This window comes from Heterodontus francisci, chromosome 27, assembly GCF_036365525.1.
Source record: "Heterodontus francisci isolate sHetFra1 chromosome 27, sHetFra1.hap1, whole genome shotgun sequence".
NCBI lineage: Eukaryota > Metazoa > Chordata > Chondrichthyes > Heterodontiformes > Heterodontidae > Heterodontus > Heterodontus francisci.
Window position 1 is genome coordinate 45,868,278 of NC_090397.1, and position 26,080 is coordinate 45,894,357.

Sequence of the window (26,080 nt, forward strand, 5' to 3'; positions counted from 1 at the left end):
ACGATTCTGCCTAAATTCCCTATTTGCTCCTATATTTTAAAAAAAAATTATGCCTCAGGCTTTGCCCTTCTGCAATCATCAGCCCAGGATTTGCCACCCATTAAAGTGAATGCGTATGTCTGTTAGTAATCTGAGACCTATACTAATAGGAAGAATTTATTCAGATCAACCTTGTCAGTACCTTTCATAATTTTGAAAACTTCTATTAGCTCACCTCAAAACCACTTCCTTTTTAATCAGAACAAACCCAGCTTACTTACTCTTTGCTTATGTTGTCCTGGGAACTTTGGACTTTTTTGGTTGTTGCTGCACCCTTTCAGGTGTAGTAATAGGGGGGATATTTTTCTCTGATTGGTGCAAATATAAATGGGGATTTGTTTTTTGCTGGTATGAGTGGTTTGTGGAAAGCATACCCAAAGATCCTTTCTATGAATAGGTGATCAGTGCTGCATACTAGGAATAGAGTCTAACTACCACCTTGATATTTATTTTATACCTCTTCAAATATAATTAGAATTAGAATATTACAGCGCAGTACAGGCCCTTCGGCCCTCGATGTTGCGCCGACCTGTGAAACCATCTGACCTACACTATTCCATTTTCATCCATATGTCTATCCAATGACCACTTAAATGCCCTTAAATAATCCAGTGCCTTTTTCCACTGCTGTTGTACAACATGCTGATAGCTGCAGTGAATTTTTGATAGTAACACTTAAAACCCCTTTCCTAATTAGTAAACAGTCTGATTGCCATTTTTCAAAAATTGGGGCCCAAATCCATGGGTCTGACATCACAGGGTAAATGCCAGAATGTGCCTGCTGGTAACCTCCATCACTTAACCTGCAAATTGTCCAGGGTCAGGGCAGAATCCCTAATCAGCATAGCATTGGAGGATGCCTGTGCTACCCTTGGTGCATCTCAGGTTCCTTCCAGAAAAAGCTAGCAGGAAATGAAGCACTTGCTAGTTGGTCACCAACCCATGAGCTCCACTGGCACAGAAGATGCAATTATCATTCCCCCATCACCTCTCTTTACAGTTGTCCAAAGTTTTCAAGGATACAGCCCAAGTCGCATGCCTGGAGCCTAAAGTGGGTTCTACATTGACAGACCAGTATGCCTCCTTCAATCCGGGCATACACCTTGGATCTTGGGCTCAGAGGCTCCTCCCTTCCATCCATGCCCCTTTGATGTGGGTGGCCTTTTTAGGGAAGATAGAGGTTCATCCTCAAACAAGGCCCCGTGAATAGTAGCATTGCAGGCCAGGATCCGTGTTTCCAGGATCAGACCTAATTTGTAGGCCTTCTGTCCAAATTACAAAGGGACTGTGTGGATGGCTCTATAGTCTCTATTTTTACTCCTTGCTCCCATACCAATTATTTCACATTTAATGAAAGATAATTCTTAAGATGTGAGCGTCACTGGCAAGGTTAGTATTTACAGCCTATCTTTACTTACTCTGAGGAGGTGGTCCAGGGCCGCCTTCTTGAATGGCTGATGGTTTAATACAACTAAGTGGCTTGCTAGGCTACTTCAGGGGTCAAGTAAGATTGAACCACATTGATTTTGGGACTGGAATCACATAGGCCAGACCGGTTAAGGATGACAGATTTTCTTCCCGATAGGACATTAGTGAACCAGTTGAGTTTTTAATGACAACATTCAAGATTTAATGGCAATTGCAAGATTCCTCATGATTTGTTCTACCTCTAATTTTAGTATCTGGATATTTGGGGATCTTGTTTTTGCTACCATATGCCAATCATATGTATCTATCCATATATATATATATATATTTAAGTAAAGAGCAATTTATGGTTACCCTCTGTTTCTTGTTTAGAACCCGACACAAGCATAAAATACTGACACTGGCTCTTAGTACCTGAATTTTGAAAATAATCATCAATAGGATTTTCCTTAGCTAACCTGGCCATAATAACTTTAGCAACAATTCAACATAAACCCATCTCTCTGAATTGGTTTAAATTAGTTTTGGCATCAGGAGCTGTGAATAGTGACTGAAATTAGGCAGTTATTTCTCGAGTTTATATTAGAAGTCAGTATGACCAATTTAATTGATTGCTATAACACTGTTATCATGACCTCCAGAGCTTACTAGCATTTTTCTGAACAGCAACTAACACCCACTACCATACAAAGGCAAGATTATAATGTCCTCTTTACAGACATCGTACAGGATGTATAGCACACACAGAAAATCTTCCCTCAATGTCTCCAAAGAAAATATCTAGGACAATTGTTTCATCAAACACTGTGGTTTACAATTATTACAATTATTGTGACGTCTTGCATCTTGATTTATCTGTGTGAGCAAATTACATGGTAAATGCATTGTCACATACTCCTATCACATACTCACTAGCGTAAATATAGCTCTGCCAGCGGTTTCCACAGTTGCCTTACTATTTAACCTTACTGACATGTGGGTTGCAAAATTATTCAAGAAGGTTGGTATTACACAGCATCAAAGAAGACATTACCTGCAGGAAGTTTACTTAAAGTTCACTGTGCTGGGTTGGTAGAAAGGTCCCAGTTAATAAACAAGTCATATGGGTGACAGACTGGGAAAACTGAAGCAAGATTAATTATCAAAGGAATTATGTCAGTATGAATGTTTTAAATTGTAGGCAATATCACAAAATGATGTTTAGACTTACATGAAATACTAGAGAATAAAGAGGTTTCATCTTACTTGCATCCGTTGGTGGTACATCGACCTCGACCAGAGCACAATTTGTAGCACGCAGGGCCAATGTAGACTGCAGGAGAAATAAAACACACCAAAGATCAGACTATTGTAATGTCAGCTTGGGCTAAAGTTAGTTTACAAGATTGGCAAAGTGAATGAACTTACTGACATTGGAAAAACATGTTATATTGAAGAAAGTTTGCCTTGAATAAATGAGATCATCTGTTTTGTCCTCAGACAGACAGTTTTGCTAAAATTATGAACAGGAGGAATTTATCAATGGAAGTGTGAACAGTGATATGGTTGATGCCAATCATATCTGCCACTATTAGTTTTTCCTTTGTCAATGAACTTTTCACTCCAATCTGTCGAACTTTGGTTTTCTCCAGTTACCCTTCCCCCCGCTGAATGGGGTAAACTAATTTGTGTTACAATTTCACAGGCTGCTTCACACTGGTGGCCACTGTTTGAGCCTGGACTGTGATTGTTGGTGGGCTGGTAGACCATGCGCAGAGTACGAAGACTGAGCCTAGTGCTGTCCAAATCCAGAGTCATGGGCTTCAGGCAGGGGCTGCTGGATCATAGCCAGGAATGAGAACCATGGCCATTCCCAGTCCAGACAAACTGAGACCAATTCTTGGACAATTCCTGTCACATACTCTTAATAATAACAACAAATCTGGAATTAAAAGCTAGTCTAATGGTGACCATGAAGCCATTGTCGATTGTTTAAAAACCCATCTGGTTCATTAATGTCCTTTAGGGAAGAAAATCGGCTGTCCTTACCTCGTCTGACCTACATGTGACTCCAGACCCACAGCAATGTGGTTGACTCTTAAATGCCCTCTGAGTGGCCTAGCAAGCCACTCAGTTGTATCAAACCACTATGGCGGTTCAAGAAGGCAGCTCACCATCACCTTCTCAAGAGCAATTAGGGATGGGCAATAAATGCTGGCCTAACCAGCGACACTTATCCCAATGACGCATAAAAGAAAAAACCTTGACTAAGTTTGGCTAAGGCCAAAATGTTGAACCTTCCCGGTATGTATGGCTGAGACACAAGAGGATGGATTTACCCTGTAAACCATCGGGAGATACTATTTTCTTTATTTTTTCTAAATCATAACTTTAATAAGACATGATACAGATTTTTTAAAAACACATTGTAAAAGCTTGCTGTGACATACAGCAGCATAGGAGTAGGACTTAAAGTGAGCTATCCACCTGCCAATAGTTATTGTCCGTAGTGATGGAGTTTTCCAAGTAACCCAATAAAATAGACAAGGAAATTCAAGTAAACCAAATTAAATATACAAGGAAATAAGTGGCTGAACACAACATGGTTACTTGCAATCCTGCCATTTTTTTTGCTGTTTCAATTCCAAAAACACGTTGGTACCAACCATTGTCAATTGCCCACATATTTCCTGCGACTGGGCCCATCTGGCTCCAGCGAAACCTGGTCCTGGTGGTGAGTGCTGCATATGGCAGAGGAATGGTTAAACGACTCCACCTTCAACACAGGACAACATACAAATTATCAAAAGAGAGCTTTAAAATTATCATATTTATCAGTTCAGTTATTACAGTCATTGCCACTTGTGGAAGTGTGGCAGGCTGGGATTCCCCCTACCTGACTGACCAGCCACTGCCCCACTAATTCCTGGGGTCAGCCTCGTTTAACTGTTTTTCGACAGGGTGCTGGCACTATTTCACCTGCTTTTTGGGATGGGGGAGATGGTGAAGAGAGGGAGGATAAGGTTGCCACTTAGAAGGTTAAAATGATGGATGCCTTCATCGATGGACCCATCATGAATTCATTTGGCTAGTTTGACCATTTAATGAAACGGAAGCTTTTGCTTCCTCGAACAAAACTGGATACCTGACTAACCATCCACTGTTGTTATGGTGATAATGACTGAAAACATGGTGAATGAGGTCATCCATCCTTATTGCCTCTCTTGAATGTGTCTTTCCTGTGGATGCTTTGGGTGTCTTACAGAAGTGATGACAGACATGAAAATGTGCAAGAATCTGGCTTTAGATTCTCTGCTTAATTCTCTGCCCCACCCATCCCAGTACCATTGCTAAACCATCAAAAAGACAGAGGAAAGTCCTGATCATCAAAATTAAGTTAACTGCAGAATGCCTTTCTTTACTTTTAATACTACATATACGTGAGATAAAGTCATGGACAACATGATTCTTTTAAAGAAAAGGTTCATGGGCTGAATTTTGTTCTGGTGATAGGGAACCTGGGAGCGGGACAGAGGGTAGGGGGAGACCCCGCCTCAGCCCTCCATCGGACCCCCATTGCTATTTCATGGCGGGCAATTAACTGCCTGCCATCAGTGCTCCATCCCTTTAAGAGACAAGAGCCCACCTCCAAAGTTGCCAGCCAATCAGAGGGTCAGCAGCTCTGCAGTACCAGCAGCACCACTGGAAGCAATGGCCACTGCCAGTACTGCATCATTGAGGAGGGAGAAGACCTCGGGAGAGATGAGTGATGTTGGGGGTTACTAGAGCCATTTAAGCATGTCCCAGCAACAGGGTAGGGGGTGTGGCTGGGGAGGGTGGTGATCACTGCCGGGGGGGTGGGGAGAGGGTGTCCAGGGGCCCTGGATTGCCCCCAAAGTAGGGACCCCACCCCCAACCCCCACTAGGAGGCCGCCCGGTATTACCTGGTGGCGTCTCCCTGCGTGGCGGGCCCCTTCGCCTACCAGAAAATTGAGGTGGAGGTGGGAAGAGGCGCTTAAGTGGCCATTAATTGGCTACATAAGGCCAAAATTGGCCTGGGGCGGGTTGACCTTCCCTACCTCGGACTAAATTGGAAGGCATCAGGAAAGTGACGGGCACTCCACCCCTCACCTTCTGACACAATTTTATATGCTTCCCCAGCAGGGATAGGCACCAACATGCTGCACCACAGATATCTAACAAAATTATTGACTCAGCCACAGACATGTGTGCAATGAATTTGTATATAAAATGTATAGCCAACCTAATGCTATCAAAACACAGTCCAATTTAAAACGCATTTCTCCCTATTTTGTGAGTACCTAGCATTGTTTTTGTTTGCACAAGTAGTTAATGTCTGCCCGCACACTTGATATAGCGATGCGGAAAATTTGGATAGATGTCCATCTGTCTGGTGTGATCGTGATCTCTTTCTCTCCCCTCTCGCTCTCTTTTCCGCTCTCTGTGTCCATCCATCTCCCCTCTTTCTCTCTCTCCCCTCTCCCCCCTCCTTCTCTTCTCTCTCCCTCCTGTCTCTCTCCCTCCTCTCTCTCTTTGACAGTTGCAGAGAGCAGGAACTCTCCCCAGAGCAGCTTTGTGATTGGTCAGTTTTAAAAAAAAATTCACAGCCATCAGTTTCACAGCTGACAGGCCCTGGGAGCAGAAACAGCAGCTTCCGAACTCGAGACAAGTTTGGGGTTTTCGGCAGGCTTTTAAAAAAAAAAATCGGAACCAGCTGGAAAACCCCGAACGTGTTCCGAATTCAGAAGCCGCTGTTTCTGCTCCCAGCATCTGTCAGCTGTGAAACTGACGGCTGTGATTTTTTAAAAGTCAGACTTGTCTGGAAAGAAGAAGTCAATGGGAAATTTCTCATTCCTGAAATTGCCAGTCATGGACCTCAAAATTTCTACCACGGACACTGGTGTCTGTGTATGGACACATTGCTGACTCCTGTCCCCCCCACCGTCTTTGTTCCTGTCCCTAGGGGGCCCATAACATTCAGCCCCATATTTCAATCAGTCGCATGACTGATATATTTTGCCCCAGTTTATATCACTTTTATAATTATTCTGCTTTCTTGTTCTATCATCTCCCTTTTTGATTTCCAATTGAGTGGTTAAAAGCCATCCCTCACCCCACCCCATCCCACCCCTCTGCACAAGTATGTGGACAACCCTAACTATGCCAATGTATTCTTCTTTATGGATCAAATCCACAATCCATTTGTTTCCAGTGCACGCACACAAAGTGAGTTGAGGAAAACTGCCCATTCATTTTTACAGGCAGAAAACTGGGGTTGTATGACAACCCTGAACTCCCTGTTAGAACAGAGGTGTCATGTGACTGATCTCGTGTGACTTCTTTTGGGCCTCCTTATCTCGAGAGACAATGGATACGCGCCTGGAGGTGGTCAGTGGTTTGTGAAGCAGCGCCTGGAGTGGCTATAAAGGCCAATTCTGGAGTGACAGGCTCTTCCACAGGTGCTGCAGAGAAATTTGTTTGTCGGGGCTGTTGCACAGTTGGCTCTCCCCTTGCGCCTCTGTCTTTTTTCCTGCCAACTACTAAGTCTCTTCGACTCGCCACAATTTAGCCCTGTCTTTATGGCTGCCCGCCAGCTCTGGCGAATGCTGGCAACTGACTCCCACGACTAAGTGGTACATTAACCCTCAAAAATATTTATGTATTCCATTAAAAAGTTCTTTCATAAAAAAGAAAAAATATATTTTGGTATTGGGTTCATTTTGTTTGACAAGTGGCACTTTTAAGTCTTTGAGTCATCCAACACAGGAAAGTAATTACTTAAAGATACAAACATTTGTGTCAACAATAATAATGGAATGTTAGTTAGATCCTTACCCACTATAGTTTTCAGAAGAATAGACAGAGTTGTGGGGGTGGTGCGGACCTGTACACAGATCAGGCAGACATTCCATGTGCAGCAGAGACCAGGATCGGCCATGATTAGTTGAAAACTCCAAGCTTATGCTGATGTCACAGAAACATTAAAAAAAAATGTTATTATCACTTTCCTTCACAAAGAACGATCTAGTAGTGATGAGTCGGGCTAAGGGACATTTGAATTCCGGTTATAAAATCTATGGGGTTTTCTGAGCCTCAGCAGAAATGAGAGCTGACATGAGTTCTGCAGAGACCTTCTGCAAAGTCCCAAACGCTTAGAAGGGAAGGGTAATTGATCCCGAAGGAGGTGAGTTATTTTTCTGATCAGGTAGAATGGTCAAAGGCTTCTTTTTCAGCCAACCCTATAGGTCTTGAGAAAGCAGATGTGGGTTGCTCTGGCTTACAAAGGGACAATTGGGGGTAGGGATCCTTATACATGCAGGCAGCCTGCCTCGCCCATGCAAATGATTTTGTCCCTGCAAAAGGGTCCCAGCTTTGGACTAGGGTGGATGGAGGTTCCACCTCATGCTGTGCTGGCAAAGCAGCTTCAGGTGAATTTCCAAGCCTGTGTATTTGGCAGTTCTAATCCTCACGTTTGGGTTCTGTCATGCTTTTCTGGTGACACCCCTGGATATTCTGAACTGAAACGGTGTGTTCATCAACTGCCTGAAGGTACACCTACTTGAAAAGGGGCAGCATTTCATTGAAAGCACAAACTGAATAGATTTTAATTAGTGCAGACAGCTTCAGAGCTCTTCACCAATACACAAACAAAGACTTTAAACATCTCAACATTGAATATTCAACAGTAATGAAACAAACAGTAACCAGTTGCAAAGCACTGCAGTAATGACCCTTTATTACTTGTATAAATGATAAAGAAGTTTGTTACTTCAATTGTGTGCAATTTCTTCATGAAAAATACTTTGCATCGGTATTCACCGAGGAGAGGGACATGACGGATGTTGAGGTTAGGGACAGATGTTTGATTACTCTAGGTCAAGTCGGCATAAGGAGGGAGGAAGTGTTGGGTATTCTAAAAGGCATTAAGGTGGACAAGTCCCCAGGTCCGGATGGAATCTATCCCAGGTTACTGTGGGAAGCGAGAGAGGAAATAGTTGGGGCCTTAACAGATATCTTTGCAACATCCGTAAACACGGGTGAGGTCCCGGAGGACTGGAGAATTGCTAATGCTGTCCCCTTGTTTAAGAAGGGTAGCAGGGATAATCCATGTAATTATAGACCGGTGAGCCTGACGTCAGTGGTAGGGAAGCTGCTGGAGAAGATCTATTCCCATTTGGAAGAAAATGGGCTTATCAGTGATAGGCAACATGGTTTTGTGCAGGGAAGGTCATGTCTTACCAACTTAATAGAATTCTTTGAGGAAGTGACAAAGTTGATTGATGAGGGAAGGGCTGTCGATGTCATATACATGGACTTCAGTAAAGCGTTTGATAAGGTTCCCCATGGCAGGCTGATGGAGAAAGTGAAGGCGCATGGGGTCCAAGGTGTACTAGCTAGATGGATAAAGAACTGGCTGGGCAACAGGAGACAGAGAGTAGCAGTGGAAGGGAGTTTCTCAAAATGGAGACGTGTGACCAGTGGTGTTCCACAGGGATCCGTGCTGGGACCACTGTTGATTGTGATATACATAAATGATTTGGAGGAAAGTATAGGTGGTCTGATTAGCAAGTTTGCAGATGACACTAAGATTGGTGGAGTAGCAGATACTGAAGGGGACTGTCAGAGAATACAGCAGAATATAGATAGACTGGAGAGTTGGGCAGAGAAATGGCAGATGGAGTTCAATCAGGGCAAATGCGAGGTGATGCATTTTGGAAGATCCAATTCAAGAGTGAACTATACAGTAAATGGAAAAGTCCTGGGGAAAATTGATGTACAGAGAGATTTGGGTGTTCAGGTCCATTGTTCCCTGAAGGTGGCAACGCAGGTCAATAGAGTGGTCAAGAAGGCATACGGCATGCTTTCCTTCATCGGACGGGGTATTGAGTACAAGGGTTGGCAGGTCATGTTACAGTTGTATAGGACTTTGGTTCGGCCACATTTGGAATACTGCGTGCAGTTCTGGTCGCCACATTACCAAAAGGATGTGGATGCTTTGGAGAGGGTGCAGAGGAGATTCACCAGGATGTTGCCTGGTATGGAGGGCGCTAGCTATGAAGAGAGGTTGAGTAGATTAGGATTATTTTCATTAGAAAGACGGAGGTTGAGGGGGGACCTGATTGAGGTGTACAAAATCATGAGAGGTATAGACAGAGTGAATAGCAAGAAGCTTTTTCCCAGAGTGGGAGATTCAATTACAAGGGAACACGAGTTCAAAGTGAAAGGGGAAAAGTTTAGGGGGGATATGCGGGGAAATTTCTTTCCGCAGTGAGTGGTGGGTGCATGGAACGCTTTGCCAGCGGAGGTGGTAGACGCGGGCACGATAGCGTCTTTTAAGATGTATCTAGACAGATACATGAATGGGCAGGAAGTAAAGAGATACAGACCCTTAGAAAATAGGCGACAGGTTCAGATAGAGGATTTGGATCGGCGTAGGCTTGGAGGGCCGAAGGGCCTGTTCCTGTGCTGTAATTTTCTTTGTTCTTTGTTATTTGTTAGCTCAAGAATGACGGAGAATACTCAATCCAGTCATCAAGGGATTAAATCAAGCACCTTTCTGGTCTGCAGAGCTCACAGCCACTATTGACAGCACATTTACCAACTGAGCCATCAGGGGAGCTATGCACCATTTTAGAAGTTGTTAAGCAAATTGTCCAAGACAAGAAACTTCACCAGGTGATCAATACCTGTTGCCTGGTTGATGAGATCCGCAGCCCATGTTAATGGAAAACTCTGCTAAGTGAGAAGGTGATGGTGGCATCACAGGTAGAATGTGGAAGAAGTCCACAGCCCACACATTCCTGTTCAGTCCTTGGTGACTCTTCTGTTTCAAGCAGAACCTCGTGGCTAATGTCTGCAGTTCTGGAGTAATAGCAACAGAAACCAGGGCTGGTTTCTGCAAATAATACCAACAGGTTAAAATGTAGTCCTCTTTTTATTCCTTTAAGTCCATAAGCGTGCAGTGAACATTGATTATGCTTCTAAATACACTGAAATCAGCCAAGAATTTTCACATCTCAGATATTCAGATATAACGTATTATGAAAAATATTGTTGACTATTGAGGATCTTGGTCCATTGCCGCTGGAACAAAGATAATTTCACACCTTACTCCCCTCTTGAGCTCAAAGATACCCTTGGAACAAGGAGAAATGTTATTACCACAATTAATGAGGATTTTAGAAGAAATTATTTTTATCAGATAACGTGTTACCAAACGTTTGAATCTTATTTTGTTATCTCCTTTCTGATCTCCCTGGCGGACACCTCCTGCAACAGAAGCCAGTTTTCTGCCTGCATGGAGAATCCTCCCAATCCCGTTCTTATGTGTCTGACAGGAGATAATGATATCAGGCAACTCTCTCTTTGAGTTTCCACTTTTCTTGGAAAGCTGACTGGCTTCTGACTTTATTTTTGCAAAAATATACCTTATTCACAAAATTTGTAAAAATATATTACAAAACAATTCAAAATGGGCATTTCATAAAGTGCAATACAAACCAGTTTCTTTCAATACAGTGCATGAGGTGCCTCACTACCCTTGTCATTTCAGGTTACAGTGTACATTTGCATTACATACCAAAAAATATTCTTTGGTGCACACAGTCCAAGGGGTTTTACACAGGTTCCAGCCTCTCAATATACTATAGCAGGAGGATCTTACACAGTGGCCTTTCCCCACTGAGCCTTTGCGGCAGCAGCCCCAAGCTTTAGTGTGTCCTCAGCAAGTAGTCCTGGACCTTGGAATGTGCCAATCTGCAAGACTTGATCGTCAACAGCTCTTTGCACTGGGAGACCAGCAAGTTTTGGGCAGACCAAAATGTGCCTTTCACCAAGTTGATGGTCCTCCAGCAGCCATTGATTTTTATCTGTGTGCATTCCTAGAAACAGCCTGTAGAGCACTGTGTCCTGTGTTATGGAGCTGCTCGGGATGGACCTGGACAAAAACAACTCCATCTCTTTCCACACTTACTTTGTAAAGGCACATTCCAGAAGGAAGTGGGCGACGGTCTCTTCCTCACCACAGCCACCTCAAAGGCAGCATATGGAGGCGGTGACACTCCAGGCGCGCATGAAGGATCTGACGGGGAGGGCCCTTCTCACCATCAGCCAAGCTACATCTTGTTTGAAAGTTCTGGCGATGAAGCATTCTGCCAAATGACTTTGACAGTCTGCTCGGGAAACCATCCGACAGGAGCCACCATCTCCTTTTCCCGCAGGGCCTTGAGAACATTACGTGCGGACCACTGCCTGATGGACTTGTGATCAAAGGTGCTTTTCTGTACAAACTTTTCCATGAGGGACAGATGGTATGACAAGGTCCAACTGAATGGAGTGTTCTGCGGCAATGTGGCCAGACCCATCCTTCGCAACACTGGGGACAGATAGAACATCAGCACGTAGTGACACTTGGTGTTTGCGTAGCGAGGGTCCACGAACAGCTTGATGTAGCCATAGACAAAGGTGGCTATAAGGTCAAAGTTGGGTACATTTTTCCCCCTTTATCTAGAGTTTTAAACATCATGTCCCTGCAGACAAGGTCCATTTTCAATCTCCAGAGAAAGCAGAGTTGACTTAGGTGACAGCCACGGTGCAGGAGTGGTGTATGGGCCAGACCTGCACCACGTACAGCAACACCAAGAGCACCCCTCACCTGATGACCAGGTTCTTACCCTGCAATGGAGAGGGAGCATCGCTCCCACATTCCCAGTTTCTGTTTTACCGTGGCTATTTACTCCTTCCTGGTTTTGGCGCATGCCCAGCCACTCCAAAGCATATCCCCATCACCTTCGGTAGCCTGACCTGACAGTGAAGGGGACAAAGGATCAGTTGGTCCAGTTCCCAAAGAACATGGCCTCATTCTTGCCGTAATTTACTTTGGCACCCAAGGCCAGTTCTAACTAGTCGCAGATGCTCATCAGTCTACGAACGGACAGCAGATCCAAGCGGCACAGTGGCGCAGTGGAGCTAGCACCGCAGCCTCACAGCTCCAGGGACCCGGGTTCAGTTCTAGGTACTGCCTGTGCGGAGTTTGCAAGTTCTCCCTGTGACCATGTGGGTTTTCGCCGGGTGCTCCGGTTTCCTCCCACAGCCAAAGACTTGCAGGTGATAAGTAAATTGGCCATTGTAAATTGCCCCTAGTGTAGGTAGGTGGTAGGGAATATGGGATTACTGTAGGGTTAGTATAAATGGGTGGTTCTTGGTCGGCACAGACTCGGTGGGCTGAAGGGCCTGTTTCAGTGCTGTATCTCTAAAAAAAAAAGAAGGCGGTGATGTCGGCCATGTACAGAGAAGCTTTGACCTCCGCTGCCTGGGATCATCACAGCAAAGAGTTCGATACAGCACACAAACAAGACAGGGGAGAGAGGACAGCCCTGCCTGACTCCAGTTTAGATCGGAAAACTTTCCGATTCCCACTCATTGATGGAAACTGCGCTACTGATGTTGGTGTAGAGCAGTTGGATCCAATTGCGGATTTGCTCCCCAAACCCCATTTTGGAGAGCTCGTCCATCATGTAGGTGTATGATATTCTGTCAAAGGCCTTCTCCTGGTCCAAGCTGATGGGACAGGTGTCCACCCCCCTGTCCCATACATAAGCAATCGTATCCTGAGCATATAGCAAGACTATCAGAGATCTTCCTGCTGGGTACAGTGCAGGTCTGATCGGGGTGAATCACCAACTCCAAAGCAGACTTGACCCGACTGGCGATGACCTTGGACAGAACTTTGTAGTCCACATTAAGCAGTGAAATGGGCCGCCAAATACTGATTTCCTCCCTCTCCTCCTTCCGCTTGTAGACGAAGGTGATGATGCCTTTCCCCATTGATTCTGACATGCTGCCTGCCAGAAGCATACTGACCTCTAACTGCCACAATACTGTGAGGGTGTGGTGGTGATTGGAAATTTAGCGAAGCAGAAGCTGGAGAGTGTCTTGCACCCCGCCCCACTATGTCACGCTACCATTCCTGTCCTTACTTGAATTGAATAAGCTGGAGAAAAAACTGTTAAATTAAGCAGTTTGCATCAAGGTTTGATGTAATAGGATGTAATTATCCATGCATACAGAAATGCACAGTGCATGTGTGTTTCCAGAATAACAATTTTAAAACACTGAGTAATAATGTTAGCCATTTCAATTAGATGCAGCAATTCGACCTACCCTATAGGATGAAAAAGGCAGCACATCCAAAACATGCTCTTTTCTACCCTCAACCATGGCATAGAGTGTGACATCGTTTTCATGTGAATCACCTGGATTACATGAACCACCCCCTGATAGAAAGAGATAGAATATTATTATTTCCTGTGTAAACATGGCTACTGGCAAACTATCTGATCACACAATTTCTGGGCATATAAAACTCAGTATAAACTAGCCAATGTTTAATTACATTTTTATTAGATTTTTTTATTTGGCCTGGTTCATAGATACATTAAAATCATATTGCTCCATCAATTTGGCATTATAAACATATACATTTATAACGTAAATAGGCTAATATTAAGGTCTGATTGCGAGGCTACTGGATGTCTATCTCCACACTGAAGTTGGAAGTTGTAGTTGGAACTGCAAATTAAATCAAAGCAAAATCTTGCGACATAGATGCAATTCTAAGAAGGAATTACAGGATCATGGCCTCAAAAAACCGTGGCCATTCCTATGAGCTCCTGATGGAGAAGGGAAAATTTTTCAGAAAAATAGGAGGAATTAAAAAGAAAATTGATCATTATTTTTGTGGCTGTTTACGGGTGTTATTAGTTTAGGGCCTTGTCTTAAATATTCTCTCTGTTAAAACAGTGCTGTTCATTCCCAAAAGTCATCTATCTATCTTATGTTTAGGGTATGCGTCTACTATCTAATATTCAATTACACAATAGTGTAATTCAGGGGTGTAATAATATATTTCACATAGCTTTAGATTGTTTCATTTACATGTGATCTGAACTGGATATTCATGGTTTTTGCATAATACGTGTTCAATCTTTTCGTAGGTTACCAAGAAAACACTTTTTAGATGAAGCCAGATGCAAAGTGTTAAGATATTTTATTTCACAGAGAAAACAAATATATTCGCTCTCCGCAATGTTTCCTATCTTTTCCAATCACTCACCCATGGTAAAGTAAAATCTAAGGTTTCCATTGTTAGTTGTGTCCAGAAACGGGGTGCAAATACTCCGGTCTCCATCTTTGAGGAAGACGAGAGATGAGCCTGACTCCACAACACCGCACTCGGTGCCAATGATCGCTCCTGATGTTTCCCAGCTGTAGAGAGAAAGAATGTGATAAACGGCCAGCACAGCCTGTTTCTACTTCACACTGTAATTACAGTCACGATAACGCTTAAATCCCACTTCACTTTATAAACATTAGCAGCAAACACACTATTGTTTTAAGAGCTGAAAATTGCAGAAGCTCAACTTTGAATAAAACTGTCCTGATATAGTCTGATAGTTATTTTTATCAAGCCTATCAGGAATGTTAATGTAAACACATTTTTATTAACGCCAGGGCAAGATATGAAATGTTAATCTGGGGTTTAAAGGATACAATTTGTGGAATGTGATTTTATTAACAGTCACTTGAGCGAACAAAGGAAATTTTTCTACAGAAAATGTTTACTACAAAGTGACATTGATGATGTTCAGAAATAAATACCTGTATTAGCAAGAGATTTTAAATGCTCTACCAGGGTAGGAAAGGATTAGGCTGATGATCTCCACTGTGAAACAAAGCACTAATTGGAGATCTGGTCAGTCCAGACTTAAAACAGGGATATCATTAACTGTATAGATTACGACAGGTCACTAGTTTAAAACAGCAAGATTTTCTTTTCACAGACCTATTTAAAACGCTAATGTCAGTGGAATCCCAGACTCTCAGCCCAGGGTCATGGTTTGTATACCAATGCCAGACTGAACTTTTATATTAACTTTTGGCATTGATAACAAAGGCAAGGTAGGGAAAGCTGGAGAAAAAAAGAACAACCTCAAATGCCAGACACCAGAAACAAAAACAGAAAATCTTAGAGGTTAGTAGGTTAGTTGGACAGATTCATGTATTTGATGGGATCATTAATCAGATACACATATAAAGAAACAAAGAACTGCATTTATTTAGCACCTTTCAGGTCCTTTATTGGTAGCCAGTGAATAAAAATAATGCTAATTCTGATTAAACAAATTGATTTAGAATTAATGATAAAATTCAAAATCCATTACCCATTTGTCAATATTGTTGAGTTTTGTTTTAAAATCTACAGGAATCTACTCAATCTTATGAGATAACACTGGAATCAGACAATATTTATCTCAATATTATCTAGTAAAGATAAATGCAAGTAATTGTAAAGAAAATCTACAACTGGAATGCTCACCAACTCTTTGTTGGGAGCAATAATCCTAATCTCTCCCTTCATAACTTCAGTAACAACTACATTTACATAACACCATAAATGTAGTTAATATCCCGAGAGGTGGAGGGTGGAGGATGGAGGCAGCCTCCTGCTGGCAGACCTGCGCTGCATCGGACAATTTAACCCCCACCCCCTCAGCCGTGATTGGCAGAGGGGCAAACCTGTGGCAGTAGGCTGTCCTGTGGAGGGGCTTTCCCTCCATGTTAATGGCCTGCCAGCTGTGGCCTCTTTGCAATTTTACCTGTTTAAAAAGTCTTTAGAGGGCACTTCCAACTTGAGGGGCTCTCTCCTCCACATTGGCAGTTCTACCTCTGAAGGTGGGATTGCCGATGTGTCAGTGCTGGAGGGCCTCCTATTGGCCTTTCAGCGTCAGGAGCCCGCCTGCTGTCCATAATTGGCCACTAATTGGCCTGCTCTTCAAAAATGGCATCAGGCGCGACGCAATGCAGGGTCAGGATCCAAAAATGCACCTAACGTCGGAGTCCCAAGCCCCAAACAAAAATCCAGCTGTGTGTCTCTGCTGCAATCAACAACTCCAGTAGTGCATTCCATAGTCTCACAGTGTTAAAAACATAAGAATCAGGGGAAGTAATTGAAGGCACAGTTGAAGAGCTAAATTTTGAGGAGTTTTTTTAAAAATTGGACAGAATTTCAGAGGTCAAGGCTGGGACAGCTGAAGGCTGCCGTCAATTGGAGAGCAGAGGGAGAAGGGGATGCACAGGGGGCTACAATCAGAAGGCCAGAACATGCAAACTGGGACATAGAGCTGGACGGGATCGTGGGGTAGGTGGAGCAAAAATATGGACAAAGTTGCGAATGAGGATGCTAACGTAGATGGGATACCAGAGAATGTAGGCTCTGTATGTCAGCTGAGCTGCACAGGTAGGTGACACTGGTCTGACCTCTCTGAGCATTAAGGTAATTATACATATTTTTAGTGCATTATGGTGGAAGAAAACAGAAAGTAACATTAATGGAAAGATCTCCTCAAATCTCTATTCGTAGGAAAAATCATAAATCCATAATTTATTCATGCAGTTACAATTTTGCTACAAATAGCAAAGAGACTAAATTTTTCCTTGCTACACAAGAACATTTGACAGTTACTTAGATTAAAATAGCTGATATCTTAAATATTATGGACTCTCAAGGGTTAACTGGAAATTAAACTCTCCAACGAGGGTGTTGCATGCATATCCTTGTGCAGTCAATTGAACGAGGGAATGCAGTGAGGATGGTTCAGGGAATTAAAATCCCTGTGCTGTCAAGTGCTTTTTCTATAAGCAAGTGTACAGAAAACCTTTCAGAGAAACTCTGCAGCAGTGAACCGAGAGATGATTTACTTTTCTAGCACTACGAAGTAAATAGCTATGTTTGTTTCCCTTTGAACTTAAAATGACAATAAAGAGTTAAAATATTATTTCCAGGGCATCCTTTACATCCCACTACAAATACTTAATTCTTTCTCTCAACAAATTTCTTTGACATGCAGCTGCAGTTTAAATATGTATGTGTGGGGCTAATGCAACTCTCCTTTGAATCTCACTTATCCCCTAGATAACTAAACACATATTCAGAATACTATAGATAACAAGCACTTACCCTGCAGGCTGATTTTCAAACTCTTCCACCCACTGTGTTACGACACCTTCAGTCCAAAGATCAACATCCCTGGTTGTTACAAAGTTAAAATCAGTGCCCTCAGTCCCATGGAAATACATGGAGTTACCATCAGATTGACAGCTATGCTGTGGAGAGAGATAGAGATAGAGTGCATTACAAGGGCTCAGGACACTAGTTTGTAACCACAGAAGACTCAGGCTTCAACAAAGAGAATTTTGAAGAGAAGTTTTCAATTATTTATTCTTTTTCGCCTTCAGCGTAAAGTCCAATTATGATGGCAGAATCACAGTTAAACAATACAGCAGCTGAATCCCTCAGTCGAAGCATCATTGTGAATAACCTAATATTTTCATGAGTCTTTTGTAGGCTGATTTTTTAAAGCAGTAATAACATGAAATGTTCCGGTTTCTATAATCCCAATTGTTTTAACAATAATTATTACGTTTGATTTGAGTAATCACAAGTTTCTCCTTATAACTATAGTTTCAAATTTGTGGTATCACCCACATTAATCAACATTAATCTATGGTTTTAATGGCTTTTTTTATAGCGGTCTACCCACAAGACTGCATACGCTAGTCTAACTACAGCCTATTGGCTTATTTAAAGTTACCATTGACTATTTGGTCTTGTACATTAGCCTTTATTTATAAAATCAACAATTCTATTGGCCTTTGTTATGGCTTTATCTAGCTGTTATGTACTTTCAAAGAATTATATTTTGGAATCCCTAGGTCTCTCTGTTCGTCCACACCCTTCAGTATCTTTCCATGTATACTTGATTTTCTTTCCAAAATACAATATCATATACTTCTCCATTAAATTCCCCTTCCACTTTTTTGTCCATTCTGCTAACCTGACTATGCCCTCCTGAAGCCTTTTATAGCTCTTCTCATTGTTTGCCAAATCCCTTAATTTACTATCTTAAATAAATTTTGACTTTGTGTTCCTGAGATCCAGATCCAAATCCAAATCATCCATCTATACTGGAAATAATATCGGTTCTAGCACTGATCCCTGGGAATGCCACTTTTAACTCTCCTCCAATCCGAGCAACATCCAATAACCCTAACTCTGCCCAGGAACCAAATTTCCATCCACTGTGCTACATTCTTCTTATATCACATAGCTGAATTTTTATAACAAGCCTCTTGTGAGACACCCTATTGAAAGCTATTTGGAAGTCAATGTACACTACAAGAAATGCATTCCCTTTATCTACATAATTAATCACATCTTCAAAAAAAACCACGCTTAAATTTGTCAAACATGAATGATCTCTAATAAATCCATCTTGATTTCTAAATGCCCACTAATTTCATCTCAAATTAAGGTTTGGCCACAGAAGACAATTGACTAACTGGTCTGCAATTACCCAATTTATCCCTCTCATCCTTCTTGAACAGAGGTGCTACATTAACTACTCTTCAGTCCCCTTACACAATGTGCATAGTAAGGAGAACTGACAAATTATGGACAGAGGCTCTGCTATCTCCTCTTTGACTTCCTTCAACTGCTTAACGTGCATGCCATCACAATCCAGTGACATCCATCTTGAATTCTGCTATTTTTTCAGAACCAATTCTTTTTTTTTACAATTACTTCTAACAATAATTCCATATCCTCCTCTGCACACTTACATTCCAGCATCATTTGTAAAATCTGAAGCAACATACTTAATATCACTGCCATACAATCATGTTCCACAACTAGACTTCCCCTGCATCCCTGACTAGTCCTCCCCTCTCTTTAACTACTTTCAAAAAACTATTAACATTATTATAAAAGCCCTCAATGGTAACAAAAGAATTAGGTGCCAGTACACTGTCATCACATGTGGTTCACTCATGTGTGATGCAGCAAAAACCATCAGGAAGGTTCTGATAAAATACCCTGCTTTAAGAACCCTTGAGAGGGGCGAAGGGAGACTTGACTGAGGGAAAGTTGTTAGAGGTATTGGAAGATGGAACTGATCAATTATAAATTCTGTGTCTTTCCAGTATTGTTGATTTATTTTTATAGGCTCATTATTCTGGGAATTTTATTTTTAGGGGCAAATAGTGGGAACCAATAAGGATTTTGAAAAATGTTTTCAGTGATATGATTGGGTCCTTTTTTTGCAAGGATTTTCTTGATAGATAATGATGTGTACTAGACGTAATTGTGAGCATTTAAATGTTTTTAATTGGTTGCTTTTTAGTGAATGAGAGATTTCAGCCAATAGTTTGTGCCATCTACTCTCCCCATCTCTTCAGAAACATTGTCCTATGGATAATGGGAAACCTTTAATCGACAAGATGGAATAACTCCAACACATTCTTTTGAAACTCATTTATCATATACCTGGTATTAGTTTTATAAAACAAGTGGAAATTCATCTCAATCAAAGGAATAGGAAAATGAAATTATGCAAAAACAGAAAATATTCTTCACTGGACTGTGGTAATTATCACCACTTAATATTTGCTCCTCCAGTTGCTAATGTGAGTGGAAAAGTGCGAGTATAAACTGGATTCCCTATTTTGCATGTGTATGCTCTTTGTAGGCTCACATTAGCGACCACAATATATCCAGACATGTTAGCGGGTAAGTGCGTTTTCCAACAAAAGTTCCAAATAAGTATTCCACATTGTTCTTCTGGAAAGATCATGAGATAATCCTATATTTTTCCATACAGATCATAGATGTATAGTTACTGTGTAAAATCTAAAGTAAAAGCAGAAAATGCTATCTGACCTTTCATCATTGACCTGAAACATTAACTCTGTTTCTCTCTCAACAGATGCTGCCAGACCTGCTGAGTATTGCCAGCACTTTCTGTTTTTATATCAGATTTCCAGCATCCACAGTATTTTGCTTTGGTATATAATCTAAAGGTTGCCTTAACTCATTTGAAGTTAGATGTGGAAGGTTGTTTTCACAATGGATTCCAGTTGGACTTTTTCTTATAATTATGACTTTATCAAATAAAAGGCAGGTGATCTGCTGCATCGTGCAGCCTTTGTACTAACTTATCTTGGAGCCTATTTTTCCACTCCAAGAACCTAAAACCCTTCTATAGATTCTAATAGAGCCACACTACAGATTAGTAAACCACCTCAGAAACTGAATTAAGATTTAAAAAAATTAAAGCAAACTCTATTTTTAGTGATTTTAATATTAAATCTGTACATTTCACATGAACTAACTTTTGAGAAAGCAACTTGATTAAAAGATAATTTTTTTGGACGTGTTGTCTAATGTTATATTAATAATTGGATCCTACAACAATGGAAAGTCAGTGAATCATCTTACTGTAACTGTTAAGGCAACAAAATTAATATGTAGGTTCAGTCAGTTTGCATTCTGTTCATTTCATATATCCAAAGAATGATACTTCTTACTAAAAAAATAAATCTGGTTAATTAGCATTTTGGCCAATGCATTAAGGTAAATCGGGACTGCTCCTATAGATCTTGTACCCAAAACTATGCATCAATGGAGTGGTTATTTCTTGCAGTGAACTAAAAATCTCACAGGGTACACACAATGATTGTGGAATAGCTGTAGTTGTGTCAGATGGTGCTTTCACCTCTGGAATGTTTCCCTTCAATCTATCCCAGAGATGTATGAATAATAGATCACTTCCGTCTGATGACTTTTAAGAACATGTCAGGGGTGAAATGAGTTCCAGCAGACTGAATTCAATGGTGAATGATCTAATATTTAAAATGCCAATAAAATAAATATATGGTTTAAGTTTCTGGCAGATTGGAAAGGGTTCGCTACTAACCCACACCTATCCATCTGCCGACGTAACGGCTTGTAATAATTTAAAATAACTTGCATATTAAAGTAAAATAACATGGCCATCTTGTGGTTGTGAAATGATCATTTCTAATATAATTCAAAGTTAAATCAAAAACTTATAGGTAAATTAGTGCTGCAACCACAGCGGGAGCTTCAGAGGATGATGTTGAAATACCACAATACTGACAGAAACAGGAATATATTTGTGTTGATGACCTCAACATTACAGGGACTGTGGATGCAGGAAGAGAAGCCACTGATGGAATAAACAGATCTGAAAGGTCACAGGTAAATGGCAGTAGGTGGAGGTTGGTGGTATGAAGAAAATCTTTAGGTTTCTTTTTAACCCACTTTAAAATATTTCACCCAAGAAATCGTCAAACCCTGGAGGTAATGCAGAGACCAGCCAAAACACGGATCCCTATTGCCATAATTCTAAGAAACAGGTAGAGAAACAGGCCTTTTTTAGCTTTGAAATGGAATGATTGTTCATTTCATATATCCAAAGAATTATATTTCTTACTAAAAAATAAATCTGGTTAATTAGCATTGACTGACGCATTAAGGTAAATCTGGACTGCTCCGATAGATCTTGTAGGCATCATCATAAGGTGTATTTAAGATAGTAGTGATATAGAGGAGGCAAATTCAGAATATTACTTCAAAATAAGCTGTAGGACAAGACAGCACAATATAGCTTATGAAATTTAGGACAGAGAATTTCTTCTTCATGCGAAAGAGATGAACACACAGGATGGACTCCCAAGTATGATAATGGAGGCAAAATCTTGGAATCATTTAAAAAGAGAGCTGGATGCTGCACTGGGGACTGTAGGTTATTTCTGGATGGATGAGCCAGGGTGAGCTTAATAAACATCCTCATCCATATCCATCTTGTGATCATAAAGATATAAGAGGTAGAACTAAGGTCACACAGAGAAAATAGGCATTAGTGATGGACGTAGCTGGGAGATCATTGTTTAAAAAGGATGCGAGGGATAGACCAAATAATTATAGGCCAGTCAGTCTGACCTCAGTGGTGGGTAAATTGTTAGACTCAATTCTGAGGGACAGGAAAAACTGCCACTTAGAAAGGCACAGATTAATCAGGGATAGTCAGCATGGATTTGTTAGGGGAAGGTTGTGTCTTACTAACTTGATTGAGTTTTTTGAGGAAGTGGCGGGTGGATTGCTGAGGGTGTGGTCTACATGGATTTTAGTAAGGCATTTGACAAGGTCCCATGTGGCAGACTGGTCCATAAAATGAAAGCCCATGAGATACAGGGGAATGTGACATCTTGGATCCAGAATTGGCTCAGGGTCCAGAGTAGTAGTCGACGAATGTTTTTGCGAATGGAAAACAGTTTCCAATGGCGTTCCCACAGGGCTCAGTGTTGGGTTGCTTGCTGTTTGTGGTATATATTAATGATTTGGACTTAAATGTGGGAGGCATGATTGGGAATTTGCTGATGACTCAAAAATTGGTCGTGTAGTTAATAGTGACGAGGATAGCCGTTGACTCCAGAATTATATCAATGGTTTGGTTGAGTGGGCGGGAAAGTGGCAAATGAAATTCAACCCAGAGATGTGTGAGGTAATGCATTTGGGGAGGGCAAATAAAGCGAGGGAATACATAATGGGAGGATATTGAGAGGGGTAGAAGAAGTGAGAGACCTTGGAGTGCATGTCCACAGGTCCCTGAAGGGATAGAGTGGTGAAGAAGGCATATGGATTGTTTTCCTTTATTGGCCGAGTTATAAAATACAAAAGCATGTGATGCTGGAACTGTATAAAACACTGGTTAGGCCACAGCTGGAGTATTGCGTACAGCTCTGGTCACCACATTACAGAAAGGACATAATTTCTCTGGAGAGAGTACAGAGGTATGAAGAAAGATTGGATAGGCTAGGGTTGTTTTCCCTGGAACTGAGGAGGCTGAGGGGAAACTTAATTGAGGTGTACAAAATTATGAGGAGCCTAATGGAGTGGACAGAATGGACCTGTTTCCCCCGGCGGGGAGGTCAGTTACCAGGGGGCACAGATTTAAGCTGATTGGTAGAAGGATTAGAGGGGACATGAGGGGGAACTTTTTCACCCAGAGGGTGGTGGGTGTCTGGAATTCGCTGCCAGGAGTGGTGGTGGAGGCAGAAACCCTCAATTCTTTTAAAAGGTACCTGGACATGGACCTGAAGTGTTGTAACCTGCAGGGCTATAGACCAGGTGCTGGAAGGTGGAATTAGATTGGGGGGCTAGTTTTTTCAGCCGACATGGACACGATGGGCTGAATGGCCTCCCTCTGTGCCGTAATAGTTATGTGGTTCTATCACGAGGATACATAATACAACAAAACCATTGCAAAATGACAAAAGAATTAACAAAAACAACACCAAAATATTACTTCACGTTATTTTTTTTGAGATAATCTATTTATTCCATCCTCAGCCAGTTGAAATAAAAGACTTGGAGACAGAGAAAGAAGCAGTGAGAAATTCTGAGGATAGCGTAGGCGATAAATGACAATGCTCACGGATAGAAGAAATGGATAAAGACAAGTATCACAGGGAACATGAAACGAAAGAAAACATTTTTAAAAAGTTAGAAAGGCGATGATGTAAGTATAACTAAGACAATACAAATAATGATAGAAAATTAACAGGCTTGGTGAAATCATAAAGGGCGAAGCAAAATAAGTAAAATGGAAAAAAGGAACAGGAAGGTAAAGCAAAGCAAGAATTCTTTATGATAAAGTAGTAAGAAAAGTAGATGAGTGAGAAAAAGACAAAGATTAGATTAGAGATACAGCACTGAAACAGGCCCTTCGGCCCACCGAGTCTGTGCCGACCATCAACCACCCATTTATACTAATCCTACACTAATCCCATATTCCTACCAAACATCCCCACCTGTCCCTATATTTCCCTACCACCTACCTATACTAGTGACAATTTATAATGGCCAATTTACCTATCAACCTGCAAGTCTTTTGGCTTGTGGGAGGAAACCGGAGCACCCGGAGAAAACCCACGCAGACACAGGGAGAACTTGCAAACTCCACACAGGCAGTACCCAGAATCGAACCCGGGTCCCAGGAGCTGTGAGGCTGCAGTGCTAACCACTGCGCCACTGTGCCGCCCAAAGGTGAATTAAACAAAACTTGAAAGAAATCACTGTTGGATAATAAGTAAAAACAAGCAATACAAATAATAGAATGTCCTTCCCTATTTTTACTAAAATTGCTCCTGGATGAGTGACTATGAGTGAAGACTTAAAAGTGACTTTGGCCAAATATTCCAGGGCAGGTGGGCACTCCAGACGTTCAACATGTTGGCATGTTGTTCACCAATAGAATTCAAAGTAGGGAAGTTGCCTACAGTCCAGAATGTCTGCTGAGGTCAGTGGTTTGAGGTTGCGGTGAGACACATCCATTATTCGTTGCCCTCTCCCCCATTCACCCCTGGATTTCCAGTATTCCTATAGGGATGAAAAACTGGAGAGATGGCTATTCAATAGAAGCAGGAGGCTTGCATTAAAAAAACATTGCTTCAGCATATATCTACATTCTGATTTTGATAGATTAATTCGATTAACTAGCCACGCCACAGTTTCTCAACTCTACTTCTAAAATTCCTATCAATGGTTGAATGGGGGTCAGCATGGAGTAGGAACTGAGCTGATCTTTTTGTTAACTTTCTCTGTAATTGTACCGCAGTGGGCACATCAGCTCTACATTTAGTTTTGTGCAGATGGCAGTCCTGGGGAATGGAACATGCCTCCACTTTTTTATATCCAGTGTCAGCATCAAGCTGCCCTTAGGAAGATCTTGTCCTGGTAAAATGTAAAGTGAGGTTCCCTCTATGATGCCTCATTCTCTGATTTGTTAAAATCTTAATGCTGATAGCTCTATGTTTATACTTTGATTGGAATCGAATATGACAATTATTTCAATTTCATTTTTTTTTTAAAAGGGGTTTTCAGCTACTTGGGAATGATACACGAGTTAAGTGACATGAAGTAAAGCCTCAACTCTCTGGAGTTTGTCTGAAGTACAGAAACCTAATTAATTATGGGCTGAATTTTACCAGCCCCTTGACACTGTGGGTCGTGGAGGGGAGGCCTGTAAAATGCTAGCGGGAGTGGTCCGCCTCGACCCGTGACGCCAAGAAGGCCCCGCTGGATATTAGCGGTGGCGGTGAGGCCTAACTAATGAAATTAGTTAAATTAAAATGCAAATTAACCTACCTGCCACCGGCAGCCGTCCTGCGCCGATTTGACGTCCAAGCGGCCGCAACACGTACACCTTTGAGACACAGGTGCGGAGGGGGAAGGAATAAAATGATCAGGGTGGGGGGCGAGCGGGGTAAACTACTCCTATTGGTTGGGGGATGGTGGGAAGGGGTTGAGGGTCAAAGATACTGAAGTTCGGGGGGGTGGGGGAGGGGAGTTCAGCATTTCATAAAGTGTATTTTTGGGGGGATAGGTCAATTTATGTGTTTAGGACTCAGTGGTGGGGTGGGTGAGGGGATTCAATGTTGAATTAAAATTTTATTAATTTTTTTAAGCTCACCGGCACTTGTGGGTTTGTAAATGATTTGGGAATAATATATCCTGAAGCGCTTGAATCCCTTTAAAAATGGCGGTGGCACCTGCGCTGTGGCGCCACACGCTGTCGCTAGGGACGCGGTGGCCGCCCCTCTATATCATCGGGGGCGGCCGCTTTGCTTCCTCCAGTTAAATCAGACCCCGTGTGCAGCACCCGCCCCTCACGTTGATGTGGAGGGGGCAGGC

At 41.9% G+C, this 26,080-nt stretch overlaps 1 protein-coding gene across 2 annotated transcripts in view; it reads right to left on the minus strand.

Moving 5' to 3' along the window:
• reln (reelin) overlaps positions 1-26,080 on the minus strand; it is a 399,693-nt gene that overhangs the window by 199,024 nt on the left and 174,589 nt on the right. For both annotated transcript variants that reach the window (XM_068059265.1, XM_068059264.1), the window contains exons 11-17: positions 17,486-17,631; positions 14,582-14,733; positions 13,630-13,742; positions 10,155-10,363; positions 7,303-7,431; positions 4,113-4,222; positions 2,713-2,779 (exon numbers count right to left, since the gene is read on the minus strand). In XM_068059265.1, coding sequence (XP_067915366.1) covers positions 2,713-2,779; positions 4,113-4,222; positions 7,303-7,431; positions 10,155-10,363; positions 13,630-13,742; positions 14,582-14,733; positions 17,486-17,631 — 926 coding nt within the window. The remainder of the gene's footprint in view (positions 1-2,712; positions 2,780-4,112; positions 4,223-7,302; positions 7,432-10,154; positions 10,364-13,629; positions 13,743-14,581; positions 14,734-17,485; positions 17,632-26,080) is intronic.